Genomic DNA, 25,737 nt, shown 5'->3' on the forward strand with positions numbered 1-25,737 from the left:
ATCACATACCAGCAAATCTGGATTGCACAATTATTCTTGATCTAGAGGTCTTGTGCAACAAACCTGCTTCCTCCAAAGATGGCCTTTTTGCAATAAGAAAAATGGTGGGGAAACAAACTGAAAGGTGTGTGATAACACTTGCTTTAACATAAGGTTATCAGCTCTCTCTGCAAACAAATCAGAATGAATGCTCATTTAACAGATGGTCTGGAAGTGCCCTCACTTGCCTTTAAAATACACTTTAACCACCCCTGCAATCCCAGCCCCACTTACCTGGGAGTAAAAAAAGGTAAAGGTACCCCTGCCCGTACGGGCCAGTCGTGACCGACTCTGGGGTTGCGCGCCCATCTCGCTTAAGAGGCCGGGGGCCAGCGCTGTCCGGAGACACTTCCAGGTCACGTGGCCAGTGTGACGAAGCTGCTCTGGCGAGCCAACACCAGTGCAGCACACAGAAACGCCATTTACCTTCCCGCTAGAAAGCGGTACGGTACCTATTTATCTACTTGCACTGAGTAGACACCATAGGAACATGCTGTAAGATGCTGTTCACATAGCCTTTCACTTTGAGCCCCCCCCCTTTCCACTCTTTTGCTGATAAGCAGGTTTAACTGTATTTGAGGCCAGGAACAGGAATTCACAAGCTCATTTGATGCTCATTTTGCAGCTTTAGTCAAAGAAGTGCCTTCTCACAAATCAATGAGGCACACTCCCAGGTAAGTGAGTTCAGGACTTCAGCCTTAACCATCTCTTGCATGAAGCAAGCAAAATGTGGATCAGTTAAGTATGGGTATGTGTATGGGTGTGAGCGTGTGTGATAGTAAAATAAATAAACAAATAATCAGCAGAATTGAGCCGCTCATGAAAGTATTGAGTTTACTACAACAACCAATGCATCTGAATTAAAAGCTGTAAAAATGAGTCAACTTCATAAATGTTCATCCTTCCTAATAAGGGTGTCATGCCAAAAGTTCAGCCTTTTCTCTCGGCTGCATGGTACTTCTGTTTTACTTCTAAGCAATCTGGCTTTTGCTGCCCTCTGCTGAAAAGAAGATGACACTCCTTCTTCTGAATGTTTCTTATTCAGCTCAGGCCAGATCTGGCAGATGATGTGGACTTCCTATCAAAAGTAGCAATTCCACAAATCTTCCTGCTCAGTCCATGCCTTCCACTAATATGTAATACTGCAAAACATCTAGCCATATTTCCTTCAAAGAGCTCAAGGTGGTCCCACTTTATGAATGTCTAGTATGCAAAAATTCACTCATCCAGTGTAAGGAATTAGTACCCAAACTTCACTATACAGTACATACTGCAGATTCAAATAGCTGAACAGAGAGCATTCCTTGCTTGCCTTTTGCTGGTTGGCTGAAGAGCAGAGGGAGGGAGGGGGGTGTTTGGACACATCAAAGAGCATTTTTTTCTGGGTTTCCCTGGTTTTTATTTAGTTTGGGGGGATCAAAATTTTGTGGTTGGGAACACAATAGAAATTCTCCCCTAAGAATAAATGGAAATGGTTGATCCGTTATGCAAGTGCTTGCCTAATGAACAATTTCCAGGGAATGCAAAACTTGTGTGCACATGGGACTCTCACGCCCCATTTTATCCCCACAACAACCCTAGGAAGTCGGTTAGGCTTGAAGAGAGAAACAGCCCAAGGTTACCCAGGGAGTTTCAAGGATGAGTGGGACTTGATCCCCAGTCTCCTAAATCCTAGTCTGACACTCTAACCACTACACCAAACTGCCTTGGAGGGGGAGATATGGGAATTAACTGAATATGCCTATTAGAATTGAAATACTGGAAATGCTGCTTTGGGTGCCAGTATCACATCTCCAGTATCATCTAGTGCCATCCTTAGTCTGCCTGTTTGAAGGGCTGCTTCACCCATTAGACTCACACTGACTGAAAGCACATGCATTGTGCAAGAACACTTGCCAACCAATTGGGATTGCTTGCAGCACTTTGTCTAGTGTGTGCTCAGTGGCAAACTCAGTTGTCTCCATAATATGTGAAGCAACCCCAAGGTACACTACCTTCTCTCCTGCCTGCCTGCTTTGCCGGAATGATATGGTTAGCTTCTTAGGTGAGGAGCCAGCTTTTCAAAGGTGATGTTCTGCATGTAGAAGCTCCTGACTCCCAGGGCAGTTTCCTATATCTTTTTTTTAAAAAATAATATTTATTACTTTTAAACACTACAAAAAATGAAAGAAAAAAGAAAAAAGAAAAAAAGACAATACAATACAATATAAAAACATTACACAACACTAACACAATAAGCTAAACAAAACAAAACAAAAACAATTTAACATGTGTCAGGGACTCAGCGGGAGCGCAGGGAGGAGAGGAGATGGAAAGCGAGGGGGAGCAATCCGAGGGCAGCGTAGGAGAATATGACAGCAGCCCGATAGATTCCATGAGCCTCTCCAGCGAATCGGAAGATTCACAGAAGGGGGCGCCGATGGGCAGGGCAAGGGGCGACACAAGGGGGACACCCCAGAAGCAAGGGGCCAGCGGGGACTCCCAGAGCAGCAGTTGCAAATCAGGACCAGCTTCCCCACCAGAGCGTAGTGGGGGGGAGGAGTCCCAGGTGTCAGAGCCCACACATGCACCACCAGCGAGAGAAGATGAGTCAGGGTGGACCACGCCTCCATCAGAGAGCGAGTTAACGGTTAAGAGGAAAGTTGCAGGCTGGGCGCGCGCGCCAAGTTCAAAGGTACAGGCGAGCGGCACAGAAGGTAGCCCGGATAGGGAACCAGGTCCTAAAGCCCGCCGGAAGGAGGGGCAAGAATCGTCAGGGTCAGCGTCAGAGGAATCCAGGAAGGATGAGACCCTAGCGGGCAGGAGGGCCCAGAGGAGAAAGGAATTTAGGAAGAGGTGGAGCAAAGCGAGAGTCTTAAACTGGTGTGGAGGGGGAGGAGACTCAGACAGGACTTCGCCGGTCTAAGGTCGGGACGTAGAGCTGCACGCTGCGGCTTTGAAATGGAGACTGAATCTCAATAAAGACTTTTGTACATAACTACAGCCTAGCGTTGGTCCTCTGTGAGCTGGGACCTGGAGGCAGCTCTGACAACATGCATCATAGAATTTCAATGTCATATCTTTCATTTACTTGTTTCAACGACCTCCTCACACCTCCCTTTTTGTATTCCACTTCTGTTAATTGTTTCAGCAATTCCTTTCCATCTTTCTCTGTTTTCTGTCCTATATTTATCTTAACATATTCTAAACTTATTTTTCCCTAATACTCTAATAATCTATCTATACTTAATTCCTTATAACATTTCTACTAAAGCCATATAACTTCATTCCAACATTTTTCCAACATTCGTCAATTTTACAATATTTCTATAAATAGTCTTTAAACTTTTTCCAATCTTCTTCCACCGTCTCTTCTCCCTGGTCTCAGATTCTGCCAGACATTTCCGCCAATTCCATATAGTTCATCAACCTGGTAATCTTCTGTCCGATGCTCTTAACTCTTTTCCAAGTCCCTTCTGCAAGTCTTCTTCGTATTTATACATGCACTTTACTTTGTCTTCTACTGATCTTATTTTTATTTTCCTTCCTTTAAGGCTGAAGAGTAGATCTCGGGGAAACTCCCACCTAAAGATGATTTTGTTCCTTCTCAATAGGGCAACCAAATCTCCGTAGTTAAACCCAAAATCCAAAAGATATTTTGGGACGTCTTTCAAAATTTCCACTATTGACTGTTGTTCTTCTAGGTTCTTCTGGTAGTTCCAACAGTGTCTTATTTTTTTCTTCTCTTTTTTCCTCCTCTTCCAAGTCTGAAGGCCCTCACAATTTTAATCTCTTCTTGACCCAAGTCCAAGTCCCAAAAATCAGCAAATTCCTGCGTGGTGAAATCCATCAAACTCTCCTTCTCCAGTTCAAGTAGGGCTCTAATCCTCAAAATCTGATTTTCTTTAAATTCAGTCGTAGAAGGCATCGACTTATGGTCATCAAATTGCATCTGTAAGGCTGGGACTCTCTCTCTCTCCAACTGTGTTACTTTAGGTTCAACGGCAACAACTTTCTCCCTAGCCTTCTCCGCAGTTTGCCATGTCAAAGTAGATTCCTGTATCAATTTCTGAATAGTTTCTGTATTGATGTTCACTTTTTGTCCCAAATTATCAATTTTGATAGTTACCACATCCACCTTCTTGTTAAGCTGTTCCAGTGAGTTACTTATCTTACTTAATGCGACCGCTAAGGCCTCTTCTATCGACATTCTTAACCGATTCAAGGTCAGTCCCAGAGTCTCACAGCTTTTTATCTTGCAGCTGGAAATTCCCCCCGATCAGCTCTTGTAACAGTTTCAAAAGCTTCCTCTAGAGGGAAACAGTTTCTATTTGTATTAGTCCTTTTAGACACAGTTCAAACAATAAAGTTAGTTTCAATTTTCAGTTACTTTTACTCCTTTTTGAACGCAGACGGAGACATTGGAAACAATGTATTTCTCTTATTTAACTAACTGTCAGTGAACGTTCTAGTCATGGTCAATGAGCATTCCAAAAGATGTCAGTCTTACTAGCAGCCCGTTTCCAGGTTCGGAGCGGTGGTATTTTAACTTCCTTCACTCTCTCCTGTAAGTATATACAATCCAAAACTTTCCCCCTCTTCTCCTGCTTCCAAGGGGGATTTAATATTTTTTTACTGATGGAAATTTAGTTCTTCACAGTAGGCTTTCCAAGACTTTAGCTTGCAGCCTCTTTGCTTCAGTCTATATACAAAAGGGGAAGGCGGACTTCCTGTTTTGAACCTCCCCGTTTCGGTGCCAAATTAAGACATTTAAAAATCCAATTCTTCACTCTACTCACGGGTAGTTGCTTTAAAATCAAATTGTCTTGGAACAGAAAGTGACTAATTTGAGCACCAACACAGAAATAATTCAGGACCTGGCACAGGAACTTACTTTGGCAGAACAAATGGTGGAGGAAAAGGAGAAAGTCGTTGTTTTTGAACCTAAAATAACACAAGCGGGATTCTTAGTTCTACAGAAGCAAATTGAGGACTATAAATTGAGGCCTTTTATGATTGAATCTAGAAAAAGCCAGATTTTGAGGATTGGATCCCGGCTTGGACTGAAGAAGGAAAGTTGGAAAGATCCCTCTATCCAGGGATTAATTGACTTTTGGGACATGGACTTGGATTTGGAGGAGATTGAAGTTTTGGGGGCCTTTGGATTTGGAGGAATCTTGAAATATGTCCTGAAACACTGTATAGACCCTAGCTTCAACTATGGAAATTTGGCTGAACTGTCCAGAAGGAATAAAAGTAATGTTAGGATGGAGTTCTCTCGAGATTTGCTCTCTACCATTAAAGAATATGAAGAAGATCTGCAGAAGGGACCTGGAAAAGAGTTAAGAGCCTTGGACATAAGATCTCCAGGTTGATGGTATAACTTGCTGTTGAAATGGAACACTCAGGATGAAACGGTAAAATCAGCTATGATTAAATGGGCACAAGATGTTGGACATAACATTATGATGGCTGACTGGGAACAGTTATGGACCACAGGTATGAAGTTTATGGCATGTAATGCCTTAAGAGAGAATATAATGAAAATGACATACAGGTGGTACATGACCCCAGTCAAGCTTGCAAAAATTTATCATTTGCCCAAAAATAAATGTTGGAAGTGTAAAGAGATTGAAGGTACATTCTTTCACCTTTGGTGGACATGCCCAAGGATTAAGACTTTCTGGGAGATGATTTATAATGAAATGAAAAAGGTATTTAAATATACCTTTCAGAAGAAACCAGAGGCCTTTCTCCTGGGCATGGTCGGCCAATTGGTGTTAAAGAAGGATAGAACTTTCTTTATGTATGCCACTACAGCAGCAAGAATACTTATTGCAAAGTACTGGAAGACACAAAATTTACCCACCCGGGAAGAATGGCAGATGAAGGTGATGGACTATATGGAACTGGAGGAAATGACTGGCAGAATCCGAGACCAAGGAAAAGAGTTGGTGGAAGAAGATTGGAAGAAATTTAAAGTTTATTTACAGAAACATTGTAAAATTAAGGAATGTTAGAAGGATGTTGGAATGAAGTTATGTGGTTTTAGCAGAAATGATATAAAGGATTAATTAAAAATGGATAGTTAATTGGTGAAAGAAGAGAGTGTAAAATTACAGTATGTTAAGATAAATTATTAGGCCAAAAACAAAGATGGAAAGGATTTGCTGAAATATCTAATTGAACTAGAATACAAAAAAAGGGAGGTGTGAGGAGGTCAAGGAAATAAGCAAATGAAAAATAAGTTATGGGAAGGTTTGATTTGTTTTTTTCTTTTTCTTTTTTCTTTTTTTCATAATTGTTTGTATTTTTCTGGAGTTTTTTTTTTTTTGCTTGTCTGTATTCATGGTGATGTATTGTCTTGTTTTTTCTTGCTTAATTTAGTGTTTTCTTTTTGTAATTTTTAAAACTGGAATAAATATTATTTTTTAAAAAAAAGATCTCCAGGTTGATGGACTATATGGAATTGACGGAAAGGACTGGCAGAATCAGAAACCAGGGAGAGGAGTTGATGGGAGAAGATTGGAAAATTTAAAGTTTATATATAGAAATATTGCAAAATTAATGAGTGATAGAAAAATGGTGGACTGATATTTTATGGATTTAGCAGAAATGTTATAAGGAGTTAAGCATATATAAGTATTTTAGTTTTAATGTTAAAATAAGGTTAAAAAAATATGTTATTTATAATATGATAGAGAATAGAGAAAGATGGAAAGGATCTGCTGAAATAACTAGTAGAAGTGGAATACAAAAAGGGAGGTGAGAGGAGGTAGAGGAAACAAGGGAATGAAAGAAAGAGTATCGGGTATGTATTTTTTATTTTTTATTTTTTTAAATAGTTTTTGTTTTGTTTTATTTAGGGTTAGGGTTAGGGAGTGGGTTTGGTTTAGTTTAGTTTAATGGGTTTAGTTTAATGGGTTTAGGTTGTGTTTTGTATTGTTTATATATTTGTCAGAGCTGCCCAAGGTCCCAGCTCACAAAGGACCAACGCCAGGTCGTCGTTATATACAAAAGTCTTTATTGAAGTTCAGTTTCCATTCCAAAGCCGTAGCGCGCAGCTCTACGTCTTAAACCTTAGACCGCCGAAGTTCCGTCTGAATCTCCTCCCCCCTGACACCAGTTTAAGATTCTCGCCCTGCTCCACCTCTTCCTCTGCTCTCTTCTCCTCTGGGTCCTCCTGTCCGCTGGGGCATTCCCCTTTCTGGACTCTTCTGACGCTGAGTCCCCTGACTCCTCCCCCTGTCTCCGGCGGGCTTTAGGACCCGGCTCCCAATCCTCGTTCTCTGCTGCCCCGCGCGCCTGTACTTTTGAACTTGGCTCTCGCGCCAACCCAGTGACCTTCCTCCTGACCGTTGCACTGCTTCTGTCACTGCTTCCCTCTTCCGGGATGCTAGCCGGACCTGACCTCCCCTCCGTTGCCTGACTCTCCGATGGAGGCGTGGTCAGCCCTGACTCCTCTTCTCTCCCTGCTGGGGGAGACGCTACCCCCAATACCTGGGACTCTTCCCCCCCACTATGCTCAGGTGGGGAAGCTGGTCCTGATCTCCAACTGCTGCTCTGGGAGTCCCCGCTGGTCCCTTGCTTCTGGAGTGTCCCCCTTGGGACCCCCCTTGCCCTGGCCACCTGCGCCCCCTTCTGTGAATCTTCCAATTCGCTGGAGAGGCTCATGGAATCTCTCGGGTCACTGTCATCTTCTCCTACGCTGCCCTCAGATTCTTCCCCTTCGCTCTCCATCTCCCCTCTTCCCTGTGCTTCTGCTCCTGAGCCCCTGACAATATTGTATTGTATTGTCTTTTTTCCTTTCTCTTTTGTTTTTTCTCTTCTGTCTTTTTTCCTTTTAAAAGTAATAAATATTATTTTTTTAAAAATAAAATAAAATAAAATAAAATTGCCCACAGGAAAAAGTCAGCGCTCTCCGGCAACAGCTATGCGGCTTCGCTCCGTGGAAAAAGCAATAATAGAATCATAGAATCATAGAGTTGGAAGAGACCACAAGGGCCATCGAGTCCAACCCCCTGCCAAGCAGGAAACACCATCAGAGCACTCCTGACATATGGTTGTCAAGCCTCTGCTTAAAGACCTCCAAAGAAGGAGACTCCACCACACTCCTTGGCAGCAAATTCCACTGTCGGACAGCTCTTACTGTCAGGAAGTTCTTCCTAATGTTTAGGTGGAATCTTCTTTCTTGTAGTTTGGATCCATTGCTCCGTGTCCGCTTCTCTGGAGCAGCAGAAAACAACCTTTCTCCCTCCTCTATGTGACATCCTTTTATATATTTGAACATGGCTATCATATCACCCCTTAACCTCCTCTTCTCCAGGCTAAACATGCCCAGCTCCCTTAGCCGTTCCTCATAAGGCATCGTTTCCAGGCCTTTGACCATTTTGGTTGCCCTCCTCTGGACACGTTCCAGTTTGTCAGTGTCCTTCTTGAACTGTGGTGCCCAGAACTGGACACAGTACTCCAGGTGAGGTCTGACCAGAGCAGAATACAGTGGCACTATTACTTCCCTTGATCTAGATGCTATACTCCTATTGATGCAGCCCAGAATTGCATTGGCTTTTTTAGCTTCCGCGTCACACTGTTGGCTCATGTCAAGTTTGTGGTCAACCAAGACTCCTAGATTCTTTTCACATGTACTGCTCTCAAGCCAGGGGTCACCCATCTTGTATTTGTGCCTCTCATTTTTTTTGCCCAAGTGCAATACTTTACATTTCTCCCTGTTAAAATTCATCTTGTTTGTTTTGGCCCAGTTCTCTAATCTGTCAAGGTCGTTTTGAAGTGTGATCCTGTCCTCTGGGGTGTTAGCCACCCCTCCCAGTTTGGTGTCATCTGCAAATTTGATCAGGATGCCCTTGAGTCCATCATCCAAGTCGTTGATAAAGATGTTGAATAAGACCGGGCCCAAGACAGAACCCTGTGGCACCCCACTAGTCACTCTTCTCCAGGATGAAGAGGAACCATTGATGAGCACCCTTTGGGTGCTCAATTCGAAGCACCGCGCCGCTCACCCCACGTCGCTCCGGATCCCCGAAACCGGGTTTCCCCACGAGTAGGGGAGGCGCAAAAGGTGCCAGCCGAATCCCACGTTCACAGGCTTCACCCGCCTGTGATTTTTAGTGGGTCTCTGCCTTCGTTGTGGCGGCCAGACCCGGATTTCCACCAAGCAAATTCCTCCCGATCAGAGGAATTCCGCCATTACTGGAGGCGCCAACCCGGAAGTCGGCAGTTTCCTATATCCACATGTCCCTATATTTTTGGAGGTTTTCATTCTCAACTGCTAGAGAAGAAATCATCATCGTCCTTGCTATTAGGAACTAAAGGTCACCGGTGGGGGTGGGAATCCAAGAGGTTTGGCTCAAAGACAGCTGGATGGAAGAGGAAGGAATGTTCTGCTCTGGATTACTCCTATGCCTACACATGCAACAACCTCATCTCAACCGCAGACCCCAGTTGTTGAGCTGTGGGCATAGTTTAGCCACTATTTGGATGCTTGGCAGGAGCCTCTGGCATCTGCCTTGGCATTTCCCATGGGTTTGTGGCATGGCTGCCCTGGATGGCATCAGATACTATTTCTGTCTCTGGCACACAGAGCAAAGGAGGCAGCCCCCCCTGCTGCCAACCCCTTCCTTGTTCTTAGCTAGATTTCACATTTGCAGGGATAGCTTTTCAGATGTACAGTATGTGTGCATAGAGAGCACTGCCAAAATACAAAAACCGAAGTGCATTTTTAACAGCATGTGATTATTTTCATTATGCCTTGTGACAACAACAACAACATTGTTCACAGGTAAAACTGTCTTTTTAAAAGAGATTTGTTTCTCTGACCTGCATATTGCTGGGTGCCCCCCCCCCCATCATTTGCAGGCATTGTGGAACTGATTTTCAGGGGCTTGTGAAAGTGGGGAAGTACAGTAGTGAAATTGCTGGCAGCAAAAATGACATGAGTGAGGGTAACTCCTTTGAGATCCTTTAGGGTTCCCATATTTCAAAAAGTGACACAAAAGTTGATGACCTTTTCTTGCAAAATCTCCAGAAATGACACATATGGCAACCCTAGGTCCTTCCTGTAAAGATTTAAGATGGCATCTGGTTAGCTCTTTCATCGAGGCCTCAATAGCGTCACCAACGCTTTTCCTGGGTCTGATATGGGTTGGGGAGGAATGCTTCAGGGAAGGGACTGCTATTTCCTAAGCTACTCTAAGAATTTGAGAGCCTGTAACACACAAAAAATCATATCTGGGTCTGTTTGTGACATTTTCCTCACCTCGATCTTTCCTAGGAATTCATGCTCTTTTTGCACCATCCTATCTCCCCTGCTTTCTCTTGTACCCATCACAAAACAGTAAAGTCTGCCCTTGTGAGCAAACCTCTGCAGCTATCAGTCTGAAATTTGGCAGCCCTTGCTCCCTCAGAAGGTTAACTGTGCCTGAAAATTGCATCTGATTTTATAAAAAGGGACAAAAAATATACCAAGTTTTAGATTTCTCCTGATAGTGAAAGTGGGAGTGGGAACAGAGCTAATTCAGTCCTGACTATCAAGAAAATCAGAGAGACACAGAGCTGCTCCAAAACAGCATTGACCCTTGAATCCAGCAGAGTTCTTTTTATGTTCTTCTAAAATACCATATCTGTTGTTTTTTTAAAATAGGGATAGCCTTACCTGCAATACAATTTTCCTGTTATAAAAATGGTGGGGAGGGTATGATATAAAAGAACCCTTGTGGATCAGACCAAAGGTTCATCTAGTTCAGCATCCTGGCCACACAAAAAATACCTCTGAGCATCATTACAAACTCCATCCAGACTCAGTCAATGTTAGTCCAGGAAGCTCCTGATCTGAGTGGCAGCTGATTCTGATGAATGGAGATGCTGCCTTGGAGTCCTGCAGTCCACAGTCTTTTTTTTCCTCTCCCCCTTCCTTTTTTAATGGGTTTCTGTATCATCTTACTGGTTTGTTATATTTTGGTTGGGCTAATAAAGGTATTGCCCCAATATGGATGAAAGATTTCATAGTAAGTTCAACTTAGTAGATTTGTAGGGTGTCAGTGTGCACATTTTGGGGATGGAAGCAGTAAGTATTAAGCAGTACAATGTTCAAAGAGGGCAACTTAATGGGAGACGATACAGCAGTGGTCTTTACTCCTTACAGATTTTGCATTAACTCTATGCCATCATTAAACAGTTTTGCATTTGTATCACACATTTTGACTCAAAAATGAGGATGTGAAGGTTTGAGGTCAAATTTCTGAAACATGGACCCACTCAAAAAGTCTCCAAATTTCACATTTTTATTTTAGCTCTTTACATGCTAAACCTTATCTAAAAGCTCATCTGAGCGGGGGACTCTATGATTTGTATTTTGCACAGTGCAGAAGACACAAAGCACACAATGCTTGAATCATGGATCAAATGTAGTTGTTTAGTCAATGCTTGAGTTTATTTCCTCTGAATGGTGAGATGGTGACAACACACAACCTTATATCACTGGAATCAGGCTATTCCCTTGCTTTTCTTATAATGGAACCACGATGTGGCCACAGGTGGTGTGTTGCGGGATGGATGCAATTCCTGAAACAGAAAGAGATTTTAAAGTTGGAGCAGTTGGAGCCAAGAGCCAGATCAAGGCAAGTGAGCATCCATGCATAGCTGAGATGAGTTCAAATTAACCTTTAAAAGAAAACAAAAAAACTCAGGGTCTGTCCCTTGGAGGCAACTTTTTAAGAATCCCAGAAGTTTGCTTCTAAACTAGCATCAGGTAATGCCTATAAAAGCCCAATTATGGAAGAGGTGCACTAGAAGAGCAATGTGCAGGGAAGGAATGGGTTAAGCACATTATGGGCACCCCACAGGTCTCTGCTCCAAGCCACCTCCTCCTTTCTGCTTTTCCTTAGAAAAAGCAGCTATTGAGGTTTGGTTACAGTTTACTTCCAAGTAAATTTGCTTAGAATTAGTCTGTAAGTAATGACTGTGTCCTCTGATTGGCAGACGATGGGTCCTTCCAGAAGACTGTTTAGTGAGTGTCTGTTCTTGATTTGTTTGTGCAAAATTCTTATGAGATTGTACAACATCACCATCTAGTGGTTGTTACCTCCACACATTCTCACTTTTCTTATCAGACTGTTTGCAGTAAGAAAAATGATGGAGAACTGCATGGCATAACAAGCCCTGGATGCAAATATTGTGTGAACAAATCAGGGTGGATGCTCAACAAACAACCAGTCTGGGAGTTCTCTGTGCAGTGGTGTAGTGGTTTGCTGGTGCCTGGGGGCCTGCACATGTGTGCACACAGCAGGGGGACAGAGTGCTGATAGTGAACGGAACCTGCAATGCCAGCCCAGCCCTCACCACTGCTGCAACCGCCCCTCCTCGGAGCCAAGCGGGGCCACACACCACATCCTGCCCATCTACGCAGGGAGCCTGGCCAGTCAATGCAGCCCTTGGTGGGCGAATCCCCCTGATGCCCAGAGGCGAGGTGAGGAGGACACAACAGCCATGTGCCCTTTGATCCCAGTCTCTCAAAACGTCCTTCTCATGCCACCCTGCCAACCCTGCACCACTATGTGAGCAGCACAGGGCTGGCAGGAAAGCATGAGAAGCCAAATGCACAGCACTGCACCCCCTTAAAAAATGTGCCCAGGGCCATTGTTCTGGCATCCCCCCCGTGCTATGCCACTGTTTCTATGTCCAAATTTGTTTTATTTCCCTCTTCCAAAAACATCATAAATTTCCAATGCTCTCTCCTTTGAAGTGAACATGTAAAGTCTGACTTTAATTCCCTACCATTCAGGGCATGGATAGAATGAAATGTAGCATTGACATCCTCCAGCCATTTTATGTCTATTGGGAAGAAATATGGGAATCACCTTACATTGTTATGCTTATTTGAAATTGGATAGTTCACACTTCCTCGTCTCTGATGGTGAAAAGGCCACACCACTGATCTGCATTGATTAGCAGAGCTAGCTATGAATGAAAAGGAAATAATGGATTCGCCTGATACTTACTGAATGTAACTAGCCTCTATCTGTGTTAAAACGGAAAGTGGAGCTTTTGTTAGCATTCCATGGTTATCACCCTGTGCCACTGCCTGTTCTTCCTTTAAAACAGTGGTACCACATGCACAAAACTGCTCACTGTAAACACAGCCCTGACAAACCTACAGCAGTGCATTGTAGACCGACTTCATAAACTGAAGGCAAGTAGAGACAGGCTGAGACAATGCATGAAATGTCTCCAGTTGCCATTAACCTCAACACTTTCAGGACTCTCCCCTTTGAGTATTTATGCCCTGGCAACTATATCTACTTTAGATCCCCTGCCCTGCATCGCCTCTCTCCAATGCCCATCTCTTTTCATTTTCTCTTTACTCTCTTCTTAAACTCACCATTTTCTTACTTTCCCCAAAATGACGAAGCCCATTTTTTCTTCATAGCACCAACTGATTCCAAACCTTTTGCCAAAATGTCAAACATAGATGGAAGAAAACCTTTCCGACGGCCATGGGTGGTCTCTGGATTAGGAGGAAAATGAGAGCTCGTGAGCCACACCTTCTCTGGTTTTTCTTTCTTAAGAACATAAGAAGAGCCTGCTGGATCCTGTTCTCCTAGTGACCAACCAGACACTCCTGGTCAGCTTGCAAGCAGGACACAAGACTTCTTGCCCCTTGTGATTCCCAGCAACTAGCATTCTGAGGCAGGCTGCCTCTGATACTGGAGGCATTCCTTCCTTTGTACCACTGTGTGTGTGTCAGCTCCCCAGACAACAGATCAAATGTTACCAGCACTAAGCCAAATGTTGCACTACTATTGGCACAATGTTATATGTTCACATTATATATGAGCATTGCTTCTGTGGGCTGGTCTTCCAATTCTGTAAAAAAAAAAAAAAAGTTCTAGCTCATTTGTTCATTGCTTTGTGTTATTCTCTGTGGAGACATATGAAGCACTGGATTTCTGAAGCAATGTTCTGCTTTGGACCCAAGGCAACATGAATCATGCAGTGACCCATTTTCCAAAGCACCAAAGTGTGATCAGAACGGAATCTTGTCTGTCATACACATGGCCAACCATCACACCAAGTCACCAAAGCATATTTATAACAGGGGGTACCAAGCAGATGGTAGCTGCAGCCAGTTGATTGGAAAGGAGACCCGGTCCTACCCTCCCCAAGCAGATCATGGGAAATGTCAAAGTTCATTATGCAAATCCTCTTTTCACTGCTGCTGCTGGTGGACCTCAGTGAGCAACGTCACATGGTGCTGACTGTGCAATATTCTCATCTTGTGCAACCTGCCATGCACAAAGAGAACATACTTTCCCCATGTAGGATTGGGGTAACGTGTGTGGCACATGCCCATTGCACAGATATTCAGAATTAACCTCACTATGCTCAAAGAGAGTTATTTCAGGTTAGAGTCATAGCATTGCAGCTTAAGAACAATTCACAAAGCATGAACTAGCAACTTGCTTTGGGGAGATGGTGTGCTATTATAAAATAAAAAAGTCAAAATGGATCCCCATGATAACATATTTCCAGAATACAAATACCATAGCCAGCCGTACAGATCCATGAACACAGCACTAATAAAGTAGGAATGGTGGACAACATCCATCATCCTGAGCAGTAGTCATGCTAGCTGGGACTGCTGGGAGTTGGAGTCCACCAACATCTGGAGAGCCACTGGTTCCCCATCGCTGTCATAAAAGTAAATCACTCCACAGGCTTATGATACACATTAGTTGTAGGAGGAGGGGAAGTTGTACCAGAAGTGGAGGGAGAGTTGTTATCTGGGATAGGGAAAGCAAATCATTCTCCTATCACCATGTTGCTGTGGATAAGTTGTGTGCTATGATTCAGATACTTGCTTAAATTGCTGGACCAAGAAGAACTCACCGTCACTGGTGGTGCTCGCTTCTGCAGAAGTCGCTATAAATAAGAAGGCATGGCAACATGAAACAGAATTCCTCTAGTATCCAGACACAGAGGGCAAAACCTCAACCATTCCTGCAAGAATTCTTCAGTTCTGAATAATACTATTCCACTTCCCCCCAACTTCCAATAAAAGAAACGCACAATTATTTTACGCCCACAGCTGAGTTTGCAGCTAAGCTTTTAGGATGGCAGGTGTTATGCAGTATGCTAGAAAGCACCGCCATTTGACTTCCAAAACGTTCAAAAACCAAAGCGTGGCTTTTGATTGGCTGCAGGAAGCTGCTGCAGTCAATCAGAAGCTGCAGAAGCCCTGTTGGATGTTCAGCTTCCAAAAATAGTTCGCAAATCAGAACAGTCACTTCCAGGTTTGCAATGTTTGGGAGCCAAAACATTTGACTCAAAAAGGCATTTGAAAACCAAGGTACAACTGTAATTCCTCAGGCTCTTAAGAACTGTTACTTAGAGCACATTTGTAAGCATATACAGTCGTGCCTTGGAAGTTGAACACCTTGTGAGTCAAATGTTTTGGCTCCCGAATGTCACAAACCCAGAAGTGACTGTTCCAGTTTGCGAACTATTTTTGGAGGCCGCACTTTGGTTTTTGAATGTTTTGGACTCCCGGAACTCTAAAGGAAAAACTGAAGGTTTTTTTACACACAAGATATTAGGCAATCCAGGAATCAATGTGCTCTCCACAATTGTATTTAATTAAAGTATAACATCGTTTTGAGAACTATCTATATGATTTACCAATCTGTTCACTTAGGAAGGCATTTGTGGCTCTGAGTTTTCAGACAATGCCCTCAGAGTATTTAGATGGTTGCTGCAGGAAAATTCTAGCAGAAAAGAGGCTTTCTCTACGTGGCACTCAAGCAACAGAAGACCTATACTGTTATGTACTCTACTGTCCTATGTATTCTGAGCTGAAACCTAAGTACATTTGTGAACTATTGTGTAAGATGCCTGATGTGGACTATCAAGTGAAGGTCACATATTTGCTGTCTGGCTCTGATACGTTTGAGACAGACAACATGGTGAGATTCGTGGTTGCATCCCAAAAACTAAGAATGTGCATCAAAGACAATATAGCAAACTGTAAAATCTGATCAGCAATGTAATATAGAAATTTATTCGTGTAGGTCTGCATTTCAAAGTATAGATGCATAAATTGGTTACCACTGTATTTAACAGTGTATCTATGCATATTCTGCACAATATCCATAGAATACTTATATTCCCTTTTTGGTTAAAATAACCAGGATGGTTGCAACAACAAATAAACTTTGACTTCGACTCTGAGATACTTCCTGAAATTGCTGGGCCAAGAATAACTCACCGTCACTGGTGGTGCTCACTTCTGCAGAATCTGCTGTGGATAAGAGGACATGGCAGTATGAAACAGAATTCCTCCAATACACAGAATAATACACAGTTCAATATTTGAATCTTTCCTGCAAAAAGTACCGTATTTTTTGCCCAATAGGACGCACTTTTTCCCCTCCAAAAATGAAGGGGAAATCTGGGTGCGTCCTATGGGGCGCATGCAGGCTTTCGCTGAAGCTTGGAGAGTGAGAGGGGTCAGTGCGCACCAACCCCTCTCGCTCTCCAGGCTTCAGGAAGACATCCGCAGCCTAGGCAGCCCTGCGGGAGTTCCCGCAGGGATGTCTAGGCTGTGGATAGCAGCCTGCTTCCCGGAGCGTCGGGCGCCCTGAAAGCAGAGCTCCCAGCGCTTCGGGAACACATCTGCAGGCTAGGCAGCCCTGCGGGAGGTCCCACAGGGATGTCTAGGCTGCGGATAGCAGCCTGCTTCCCGGAGCATCGGGCGCCCTGAAAGCAGAGCGCCCGGCGCTTTGGGAACACAACCGCAGCCTAGGCAGCCCTGTGGGAGTTCCCCGCAGGGCTTCCCACACTTCCGGTTGACAGCGATCCGAGCGCAAGCGGGGATTTTCCCTCCTGGGGAATCCCGAGTTTTTCGGAGGATTGGGGGTGTCACAGGGCGCAGTGACCCCCTGAAGTAGTGTCAGGAGGGTGTCCTGACACTCAGGTTCCCGCAGGCAGCCGAAACGCGAACCTCCCGGCCGTCAGGTAGCTCTTAATAAGAGCGACGAGAACGGCGGGGGGGAGAGCGGGTTGCAGGGAGGCCATAGCTACCTCCGAGAAACGAAGCCCCGAGCTTGCAAGGAGAGCTCTCAATTCTCGATTTGGAAGGAATTCGGACTTAATTGGATATTAAGAAGATCATTGAAAACTAAGGAAAGTAACCGGAGGAAAAATTGGAAGCTACGAGACCAGCTTTCCGTCCGCAATCAGCTTAGACGCATAGAAACAACAAAGCGGTTAAAAGTGAAAGTAAGTTACCGCTCGCGGCTACTGTTTCTTCCCCCCCTTTTAACTGAACAAAAATAACCCTTTTTGGGAAGATACTAGTTATCAAAGAAGATTTAAAGGAAAAGGGGGGACAGAGGAGCAAGACGGAGTTGTTCAAGTCCTTTGGGGGGCTTGTGAAATTGACTTATCGCAATCAGACTTTGGTGCGGTGGTGAAATAAAAACTGCGCAATAAAAGGGGATTTCCAGACTCCATTGTTAAAGTTATACAGGATTGTCTGATGTTTGCCGAGAAAAGAAGGTTCGTTTTAAACTGATCTGGACTGGCGCTTAGGACTAAACATAATTCGGCTCACTCTTTTGAAGATTTATTTTCTTTCTTTTTTTTGGACGGCAATTTCTTTTTATTGAATAATTAAATATTTTGAGCAATTTAACACGGTTTGGAGACCTTGCCCCTAGTGGTCAGAAGATATACAACAACTTGTTTTTTTATTTGCTTGGTTCTCTTCGGGATTTTTTTCGGTTTTTTTCTTGTTTTTTTTTTCTGATAAACCTCTTGGCTTTGGGATTACTGATATACACAAATTTGGATTAGCCTATTTGGTGGCAGAAGATTTCCCATTTATATCGACTTTAAGGATTAGCCTAATTGGTGGCAGAAGATTGTTTTTGCTTCGTTTTGGATACTTTTCTTCTTTGGGTTCCCTCTAACTCCAGCAAATTGGTAAAAGTTGGGTCACATTTAAACAAATACCCGCATTGATGGAATAGCCAAATTGGTGGCAATTGGACTGTATCTGATTATATTGACTATATTGAGACTTGGGACTGGGCTGGATGGTTTTTGTTTTTTTCTTGAATTGAATTTTGGAAAAAAGTGTCATTCATATATTTGAGATAAGAATTGTTTGGAGGAGGGACACAGTATAATTTAAGGTTTAGATCCAACGGAATTGGGGATAGTGGGACTGTTTTATATAAAAAGGGAACGGATAGAAAGTAAGGAGAGGGAGAAAATGTCTCACCCACAGAAGAAAGCTGGGGAAGGAGGAACACCGGGAGAAAGAAGGGGTTCAAAACCTGAGGCAGATTTCAAATCAGAAATTTTAAAAATGTTTGCAGAAATTAGACAAAGTGAAAAGAATCTGGAGGATAAATTAGAACATGTAAATACTAGAATTGAGCAGGTGGATAACAAAATAGGTAAAATGGACCAAAAGATTGATGATACAGTAAAAGAGCTGAAAGGTCAAATAAAAGAAGTTAGTAAGAGAACACAATCGGTTGAGGAAGGATTAAAAAAGACAAAAGTGGAGATAAAAGAAGTTAAAAAAGAAGAGGAGAAGATGAAAGCGGGAATTTCAGAAATGACTAAAACACAGGAGGAGTTATGGGATGCAATCTCCATGAATGAATTGAGACAACGGGAGGTGAACCTAAGATTGAGAGCAGTTCCAGAGGTTCAAGGAGAAGATATAAAAGATAAATTAATAACTGAAATTGCTCAATGGCTGGAATTACAAAAAGAAGATGTAGAGAAGAGAGTTCAAAACGCATTCAGGATGAGAGTAAGAACAACCAAGGCAAGGAAAGTTACAGGAGATTGCTTGATTACTTTTAAAGATAAAGACATGAGGAATTTAATACTCCAAAAAAACAGAGAGAAACGATTGAATATTGATGGGAGTTACATAATTATTTTCAAAGATATACCGGTTAGATTGTTGAAACGGAGAGACCCTTATAAACCATTGGTCCAAATTTTGAAGAAAAACAAGATTGAATTTAAGTGGGAATTCCCTCAGGGGATTTCCTTTATATACAAAGCCAAGAGACATAGACTGACAAGTCCCGAAGAAACAAGCAAGTTTCAGAGACGTTACAAAGAACTGATGGTAGAAGAGGAGGAGGAAGAAGGTGCAGTAGGAGGAGCTGACCCAATGGGAGGGAAATTTTTAAAGGGGAAATCTAAAAAGAACAGAGAGACAGATGAAGAGGAGGAGGAGAAGGATGAAGAAGAAGAAGAAGAGGAGGAGGAAGAAGAAAAAGAGGAATCATAAAGAGAAAATTTGATAAAACTGTATATTTTAATTATCGGAAGACATGGCATTGAAATTATGGAATTGGAATATTAATGGGATGAACGATAAGAAGAAAAGAAATTGTATTGAACAATATTTAAAAAGAAAAAATTTGGATATCATCTGTCTACAAGAAACACATGTGGCAAAAAAGCACAAAAAAATCTTGATTAATAACAGATTGGGCAATGAATTTATATCCTCAGACAAAGAAAAGAAGAGAGGCATAGTCCTTTATGTTAGGAAAAACATAGAAGCTCAACAGATCTTCAAAGATGAAGAAGGAAGAATAACTGCAATACAGATCAATTGGCAGGGCGAAAAACTAATAATTGTCGGGATCTATGCACCTAACGGAAATAAGACTGATTTTTACAAGAAACTGGAAGAAAGACTGTTCGAATACATGGATCAAAAAATCATAATAATGGGAGATATGAATGGAGTTGTTTCAACGGAAATGGACAGATTAAGAGAAAAAAGTGACAGTAAAGAGCGGAAACTACCGAAGACCTTTTTCACATTGGTGCAAAACCTCAATTTAATCGACATCTGGAGACTCAGACACCCATTAGAAAAAGAGTTCACATTTTATTCGGAACCGAATCAGTCCATGTCAAGAATAGATCAAATCTGGATCTCGAATGAATTAACTACTAGAATTCAACAAATAGAAATCCAACCTAGAGTAATTTCGGATCACAATCCAATAAAAATGGAGATAAAGATGTATGAAGAAAGAACATTTAGATGGAGATTGAAAGACTACCTTTTGGAAGATGAAAGAATTATTCAAGATGCTCGGAAAAAACTGATGGAGTACTTTGCAGATAACATGAATAAAGGTACAAAGATTAGCACAGTTTGGGATGCAAGTAAAGCGGTAATGAGGGGATTCTTCATCCAGCAGAATGCGATCAAAAATAAGAACAGAGAGAAAGGGAAGAAGGAAATCCTAAAACAAATAATGGACAATGAACAAAAGTTAATTAAGAAGCCAAATAACATCAAGATAAAACAAAATATTAAAATTCTGCAGACGCAGTTCGCCATGATTATAAATAAAGAAGTTGAATGGAACATTAAAAGGCTGAGACAAAGGAACTTCGAATTCGCAAATAAACCTGGAAAATGGCTGGCATGGCAAATAAAAAAAAGGAAAGAGCAAGGTACAATTAACAGAATTATTGTGGATGGCGAGGAAATAGAGAACCCAAAAGGTATCAGAAAAGGATTTTTGGATTTCTACAAGCATCTATATGCAAAACGAGAGAAAAACAACATAAAGAAGATAGAGAACTTTTTGAAAGGAAAAAAGGTGCAAAAGATCCCGACAGAAATGAAAGACAGACTGAATGCCCCAATAGAGAATGAGGAGATAGTAGAAATCATAAAACAGATGAAAAAAGGAAAGGCACCAGGACCAGATGGATTTACAGCAACGTATTATAAAGAAATGAGGGACTCCTTGACGGTACCACTTAAAGAAGTTATGAACAACATCTTGAAACAACAGGACATACCAGGAACATGGAAAGAAGCCTTCATAACACTCATACCTAAACAAGACTCTGATCTCACACAAGTAAAGAATTATAGACCGATATCTCTGCTAAACACAGATTATAAGATTTTTTCGGGTATTTTAGCATCAAGATTTAAGAAGATATTGCAACAGCATATCCATAAAGATCAAGCAGGTTTCTTACCTGGCAGACATATGAAGGATAATGTAAGAAATATAATAAATATTTTGGAATATTTGACTGCCAGCAATGAGAGACAAGCTGTTTTAATGTTTGTGGATGCAGAGAAAGCGTTTGATAATGTTTCATGGGAATTTATGCTGAAAAATTTGGAAATGATGGAAGTGGGAGAAGATTTTTATAATGGTATAAAGGCAATATATTCAGAACAAAGAGCTAAATTGATAGTAAATAATGTAATTACAGAGGAAGTGAAAATAAAGAAGGGTACAAGACAGGGATGCCCTCTCTCACCACTGTTATTCATCATGGTTCTGGAGGTCCTACTGAGTTCTATTAGACAAAATGAATTAATAAAGGGGGTAACAGTAGGTCAAAACCAATATAAAGTTAAAGCCTTTGCCGATGATCTGGTAATTACGATGGAAGATCCGACAAATAGTCTAAAAGAAGTTATAAAAGAAATTGATCAATTTGGAAGAGTGGCCGGATTTGTATTAAATAAAAGGAAAACTAAACTTATGGTGAAGAATTTGGATCAAAGTGCGATTGAAGAAGTGCAAAGAGAAACAGAGATGGAAGTGGCGAAGAAGGTAAAATATTTAGGAATATGGTTAACCCAAAAAAACATTGACTTATTCCAAAACAATTATGTGACAATTTGGAACAATATTAAGAGAGACCTCGAAGTGTGGAGTAGGATGAAGTTATCTTTTTGGGGCAGAATTTCTTCAATCAAGATGAGTGTGCTTCCAAGGATGTTGTTTCTATTTCAAATGATCCCAATAATCAAGGGACAAAGATCTTCAGAGATTGGCAAAGAACGATCTCAAAGTATATCTGGCAGGGCAAAAAGCCACGAATACAATTTAAACTACTAACTGATGCGAAAGAAAGAGGTGGCTTCGCCCTGCCGGACCTGAAACTTTATTATGAAGCATCTTGTCTCTGGTGGATAAAAGATTGGATAACACTAAAAGACAATAAGCTACTGGACTTGGAAGGGTTTGACAATAGGTTTGGCTGGCATGCCTATCTATGGTTAGGAAAGAAGAAAGCTCATAAAAGCTTTGCCAACCACATTTTCAGAGGTGCCCTTATAGAAATATGGGACAGGTACCAAAATATTTTGGAACCAAATGTACCACATTGGTTATCCCCACTAGAGGTCATGAGTGTTAAAAAGATAAACATGAGAGAGGATTGGATGACTTATGGAGATATTGTAATTAAAGAAGGGGGGAAATGGAAACTGAAGCCATATGAACAAGTTAAAAAATATGTATATGATTGGTTGCACTACTTCCAAACAAATGATATGTTTAAGAAGGATTGTAAAGAGAGGAAATATATTGAAGGAGAGTCTAGATTTCAGAAGGAAATAATTAATAATGACTATAAAGTATTGTCAAAAATGTACAAAATGTTATTGGAATGGCAAACAAAGGACGAAGAAGTTAAATCAGTTATGATACACTGGGCCAGGGATTTTGGTTATAATATACAGTTAGCAGACTGGGAGAAGGTGTGGAAGGAAAATATGAAATTCACTGCATGCATGACGATAAAGGAAAATATTATGAAAATGGTATACAGATGGTACATCACTCCCGTAAAATTAGCAAAAATGTATAAGACATGTAACAAATGTTGGAAGTGTAAAGAGAGGGAAGGGACATTTTACCATATGTGGTGGGAGTGTAAGAAAGTAAAAGGCTTCTGGGAAATGATATATAATGAGTTGAAAAGGATGTTTAAATATACGTTTGTGAAGAAACCAGAAGCTTTCTTGTTAGGAATTACAGGAAGAGAAATTAATAGAAGTGATTATAAACTTTTTCAATATGCAGTGACTGCGGCAAGAATTTTAATGGCTCAAAAATGGAAACAAGAAGAATTACCAACATTGGAAGAATGGAGACGGAAATTGATGGACTTTGCTGAACTAGATAAACTGACAGGAAAAATTAGATACCAGAAAGATCACAAGTTCACACAGGACTGGAGAAAGTTTACGATTTATCTGGAAAATATTTGTGATGAACAGACAATGCTAGTTGGATTTAAAGAGGCTTTGTGATGAGAAAGGGTATTGTGGGAGGGATAAGAGTTGTAAAGATTAATTAACTGGCAATACAATTATAAAGGAAATGTGAAATAAATATAAAATTATGAGGATTGTGGAGGGAGCGGGGGGAAGTCCAAAAGAATTTGGCATTATAGTGGATGTGAATGTGTTATTTAAATCTGTAAAAGAAAATTTTTCTAAAAAATTAATTAAAAAAAAAAAAAATAACCAGGATGGTTGCAACAACAAATAAACTTTGACTTCGACTCTGAGATACTTCCTGAAATTGCTGGGCCAAGAATAACTCACCGTCACTGGTGGTGCTCACTTCTGCAGAATCTGCTGTGGATAAGAGGACATGGCAGTATGAAACAGAATTCCTCCAATACACAGAATAATACACAGTTCAATATTTGAATCTTTCCTGCAAAAAGTACCGTATTTTTTGCCCAATAGGACGCACTTTTTCCCCTCCAAAAATGAAGGGGAAATCTGGGTGCGTCCTATGGGGCGCATGCAGGCTTTCGCTGAAGCTTGGAGAGTGAGAGGGGTCAGTGCGCACCAACCCCTCTCGCTCTCCAGGCTTCAGGAAGACATCCGCAGCCTAGGCAGCCCTGCGGGAGTTCCCGCAGGGATGTCTAGGCTGTGGATAGCAGCCTGCTTCCCGGAGCGTCGGGCGCCCTGAAAGCAGAGCTCCCAGCGCTTCGGGAACACAACCGCAGCCTAGGCAGCCCTGTGGGAGTTCCCCGCAGGGCTTCCCACGCTGCGGATAGCAGCCTGCCGCCCGGTGGGCGGGGCGCCCTGAAGCAGAGCACACCGCGCACCGGACAGACATCCGCAGCGTGGGGAGCCCTGCAGGAGTTCCCCGCAGGGCTCACCACGCTGCGGATAGCAGCCTGCCGCCTGGCGGGCAAGGTGCCCTGAAGCAGAGCGCCCCGCACGCCAGGCAGACATTGGCCAGCCCCACAAGCTCAGGGGACAGCAGGGAGGTGCAGCGCCGCCATCCCGCTGTTCCCCGACCTGGTTCGGTTTCCCCAACCTGCTTTTGGGGGGGAAATAAAGGGAAATTTTTTTCCCTTTATTTCCCCCCAAAAAAACTAGGTGTGTCCTATGGGACGGAGCGTCCTATGGGACGAAAAATGCAGTATTCTTTAATTTCCTCCCAACCTCCATTAAATGACCAGTGTCAAAGAAAAATGGAATCCAAAATTGATTTTCAAAGATGAGGAGGGAAGATACATAGCAGTAGAAATTACAGCACAAGGGGGAAAATACTTGTTATTGGGAAATTATGCACCTAATGATGGCAAGGCAGAATTCTTTAAGAATTTGGAAACAAGGCTTATGGATCATTTGGATTACAAATTAATTCCAATGTGAGATTTGAATGGAGTTGCATCTACTTTAATGGATAGGAGACAGAGACAAAAAATACTGAATGCCGGCAGATTACCTAAGATTTTTTATACATATAACTGACAAATTCGAACTGTCAGACATATGGAGAGTCAGAATTCTACCGTATTTTTCGCTCTATAAGACACACCAGACCACAAGACGCACCTAGTTTTTGGAGGAGGAAAACAAGAAAAAAATATATTCTGAATCTCAGAAGCCAGAACAGCAAGAGGGATCGCTGCGCAGTGAAAGCAGCAATCCCTCTTGCTGTTCTGGCTTCTGGGATAGCTGCGCAGCCTGCCTTTGCTCCATAAGACGCACACACATTTCCCCTTACTTTTTAGGAGGGAAAAAGTGAGTCTTATAGAGCAAAAAATACGTTAACTGAAAAAGACTTCACATTTTTTTTAGATGCAAATCAATCATTTTCGAGAACCGACTATTTATGGATATCCAGAGACTTGGTTCCCAGAGTAACAAAAGCAGAAATTTGCCCTAAAACTTGCTCAGATCACAATGCAGTATTTATGAAAGTGAAATTATCTACACAGGGATCTTTCAGATGGAGAATGAATGATGATTTGTTGAGGAATGAGCAAATAATTAATAAGGCCCAAAAGACTCTAAAAGCCTATTTTGAGATTAATATGAACTCTGGAATGCAAGCAAGAGTCATTTGGGACGCAAGTAAAGCAGTAATGAGAGGATTCCTCATCCAACAAAATTCAATTAAGAGAAAGATACAGAATGAAAAGAAAGATAAAATTTTGGACCAATTAAAAGATAAAGAGAAGAACCTTAGAAGTAATCCAAAGAATCTGCAGATACAAAAGGAAATTAAAGCTTTACAGACTCAGTATTCACAGATTATAAATCAAGAAATAGAATGGAAATTAAGAATGATGAGACAAAGGAATTTTGAATCTGCAAATAAATGTGGGAAACTCTTAGCTTGGCAGCTAAAAAAGAAGCAAAAACAAAGTACTATTACAAATATTGTATCAGAAGGAAAGTCTGTAGAGAACCCTGTGGAGATAAGAATATGTTTTCAGAAGTACTATAAACAACTGCATAAAAATAGTAAAGAAGATAAGGTTAAAATTGAGCATTTTATCAAAACTAATGGTTTGCAGAAGATTCCCAAAGGTAAAAGGATCCTACTAAATGTATTAATTACACGACAGGAGGTTGAAAAT

At 41.8% G+C, this 25,737-nt stretch overlaps 1 protein-coding gene and 1 long non-coding RNA gene across 8 annotated transcripts in view; both read right to left on the bottom strand.

Moving 5' to 3' along the window:
• LOC307211355 overlaps positions 1 to 25,737 on the bottom strand; it is a 100,248-nt gene that overhangs the window by 60,332 nt on the left and 14,179 nt on the right. The gene's annotated exons all lie outside the window — the stretch shown is intronic.
• Positions 1 to 25,737, bottom strand: part of LOC307211338 (uncharacterized protein) — a 32,048-nt gene that overhangs the window by 788 nt on the left and 5,523 nt on the right. For 3 of the 7 annotated variants that reach the window (XM_079967898.1, XM_079967894.1, XM_079967899.1), the window contains 4 exons: positions 23,453 to 23,485; positions 14,920 to 14,952; positions 13,412 to 13,537; positions 11,300 to 11,595 (listed from right to left, as the gene is read on the bottom strand). In XM_079967898.1, the coding sequence (XP_079824024.1) occupies positions 13,419 to 13,537; positions 14,920 to 14,952; positions 23,453 to 23,485 (185 nt within the window). In that variant the 3' untranslated portion in view covers positions 11,300 to 11,595; positions 13,412 to 13,418. Of the gene's footprint in view, positions 1 to 11,299; positions 11,596 to 13,411; positions 13,538 to 14,919; positions 14,953 to 23,452; positions 23,486 to 25,737 lie in introns of those variants that run through there. The other 4 variants (XM_079967896.1, XM_079967900.1, XM_079967895.1 and 1 more) reach the window with 3 other exon arrangements.

Source organism: Podarcis cretensis (assembly GCF_951804945.1).
Source record: "Podarcis cretensis genome assembly, chromosome: 2".
Lineage (NCBI taxonomy): Eukaryota > Metazoa > Chordata > Lepidosauria > Squamata > Lacertidae > Podarcis > Podarcis cretensis.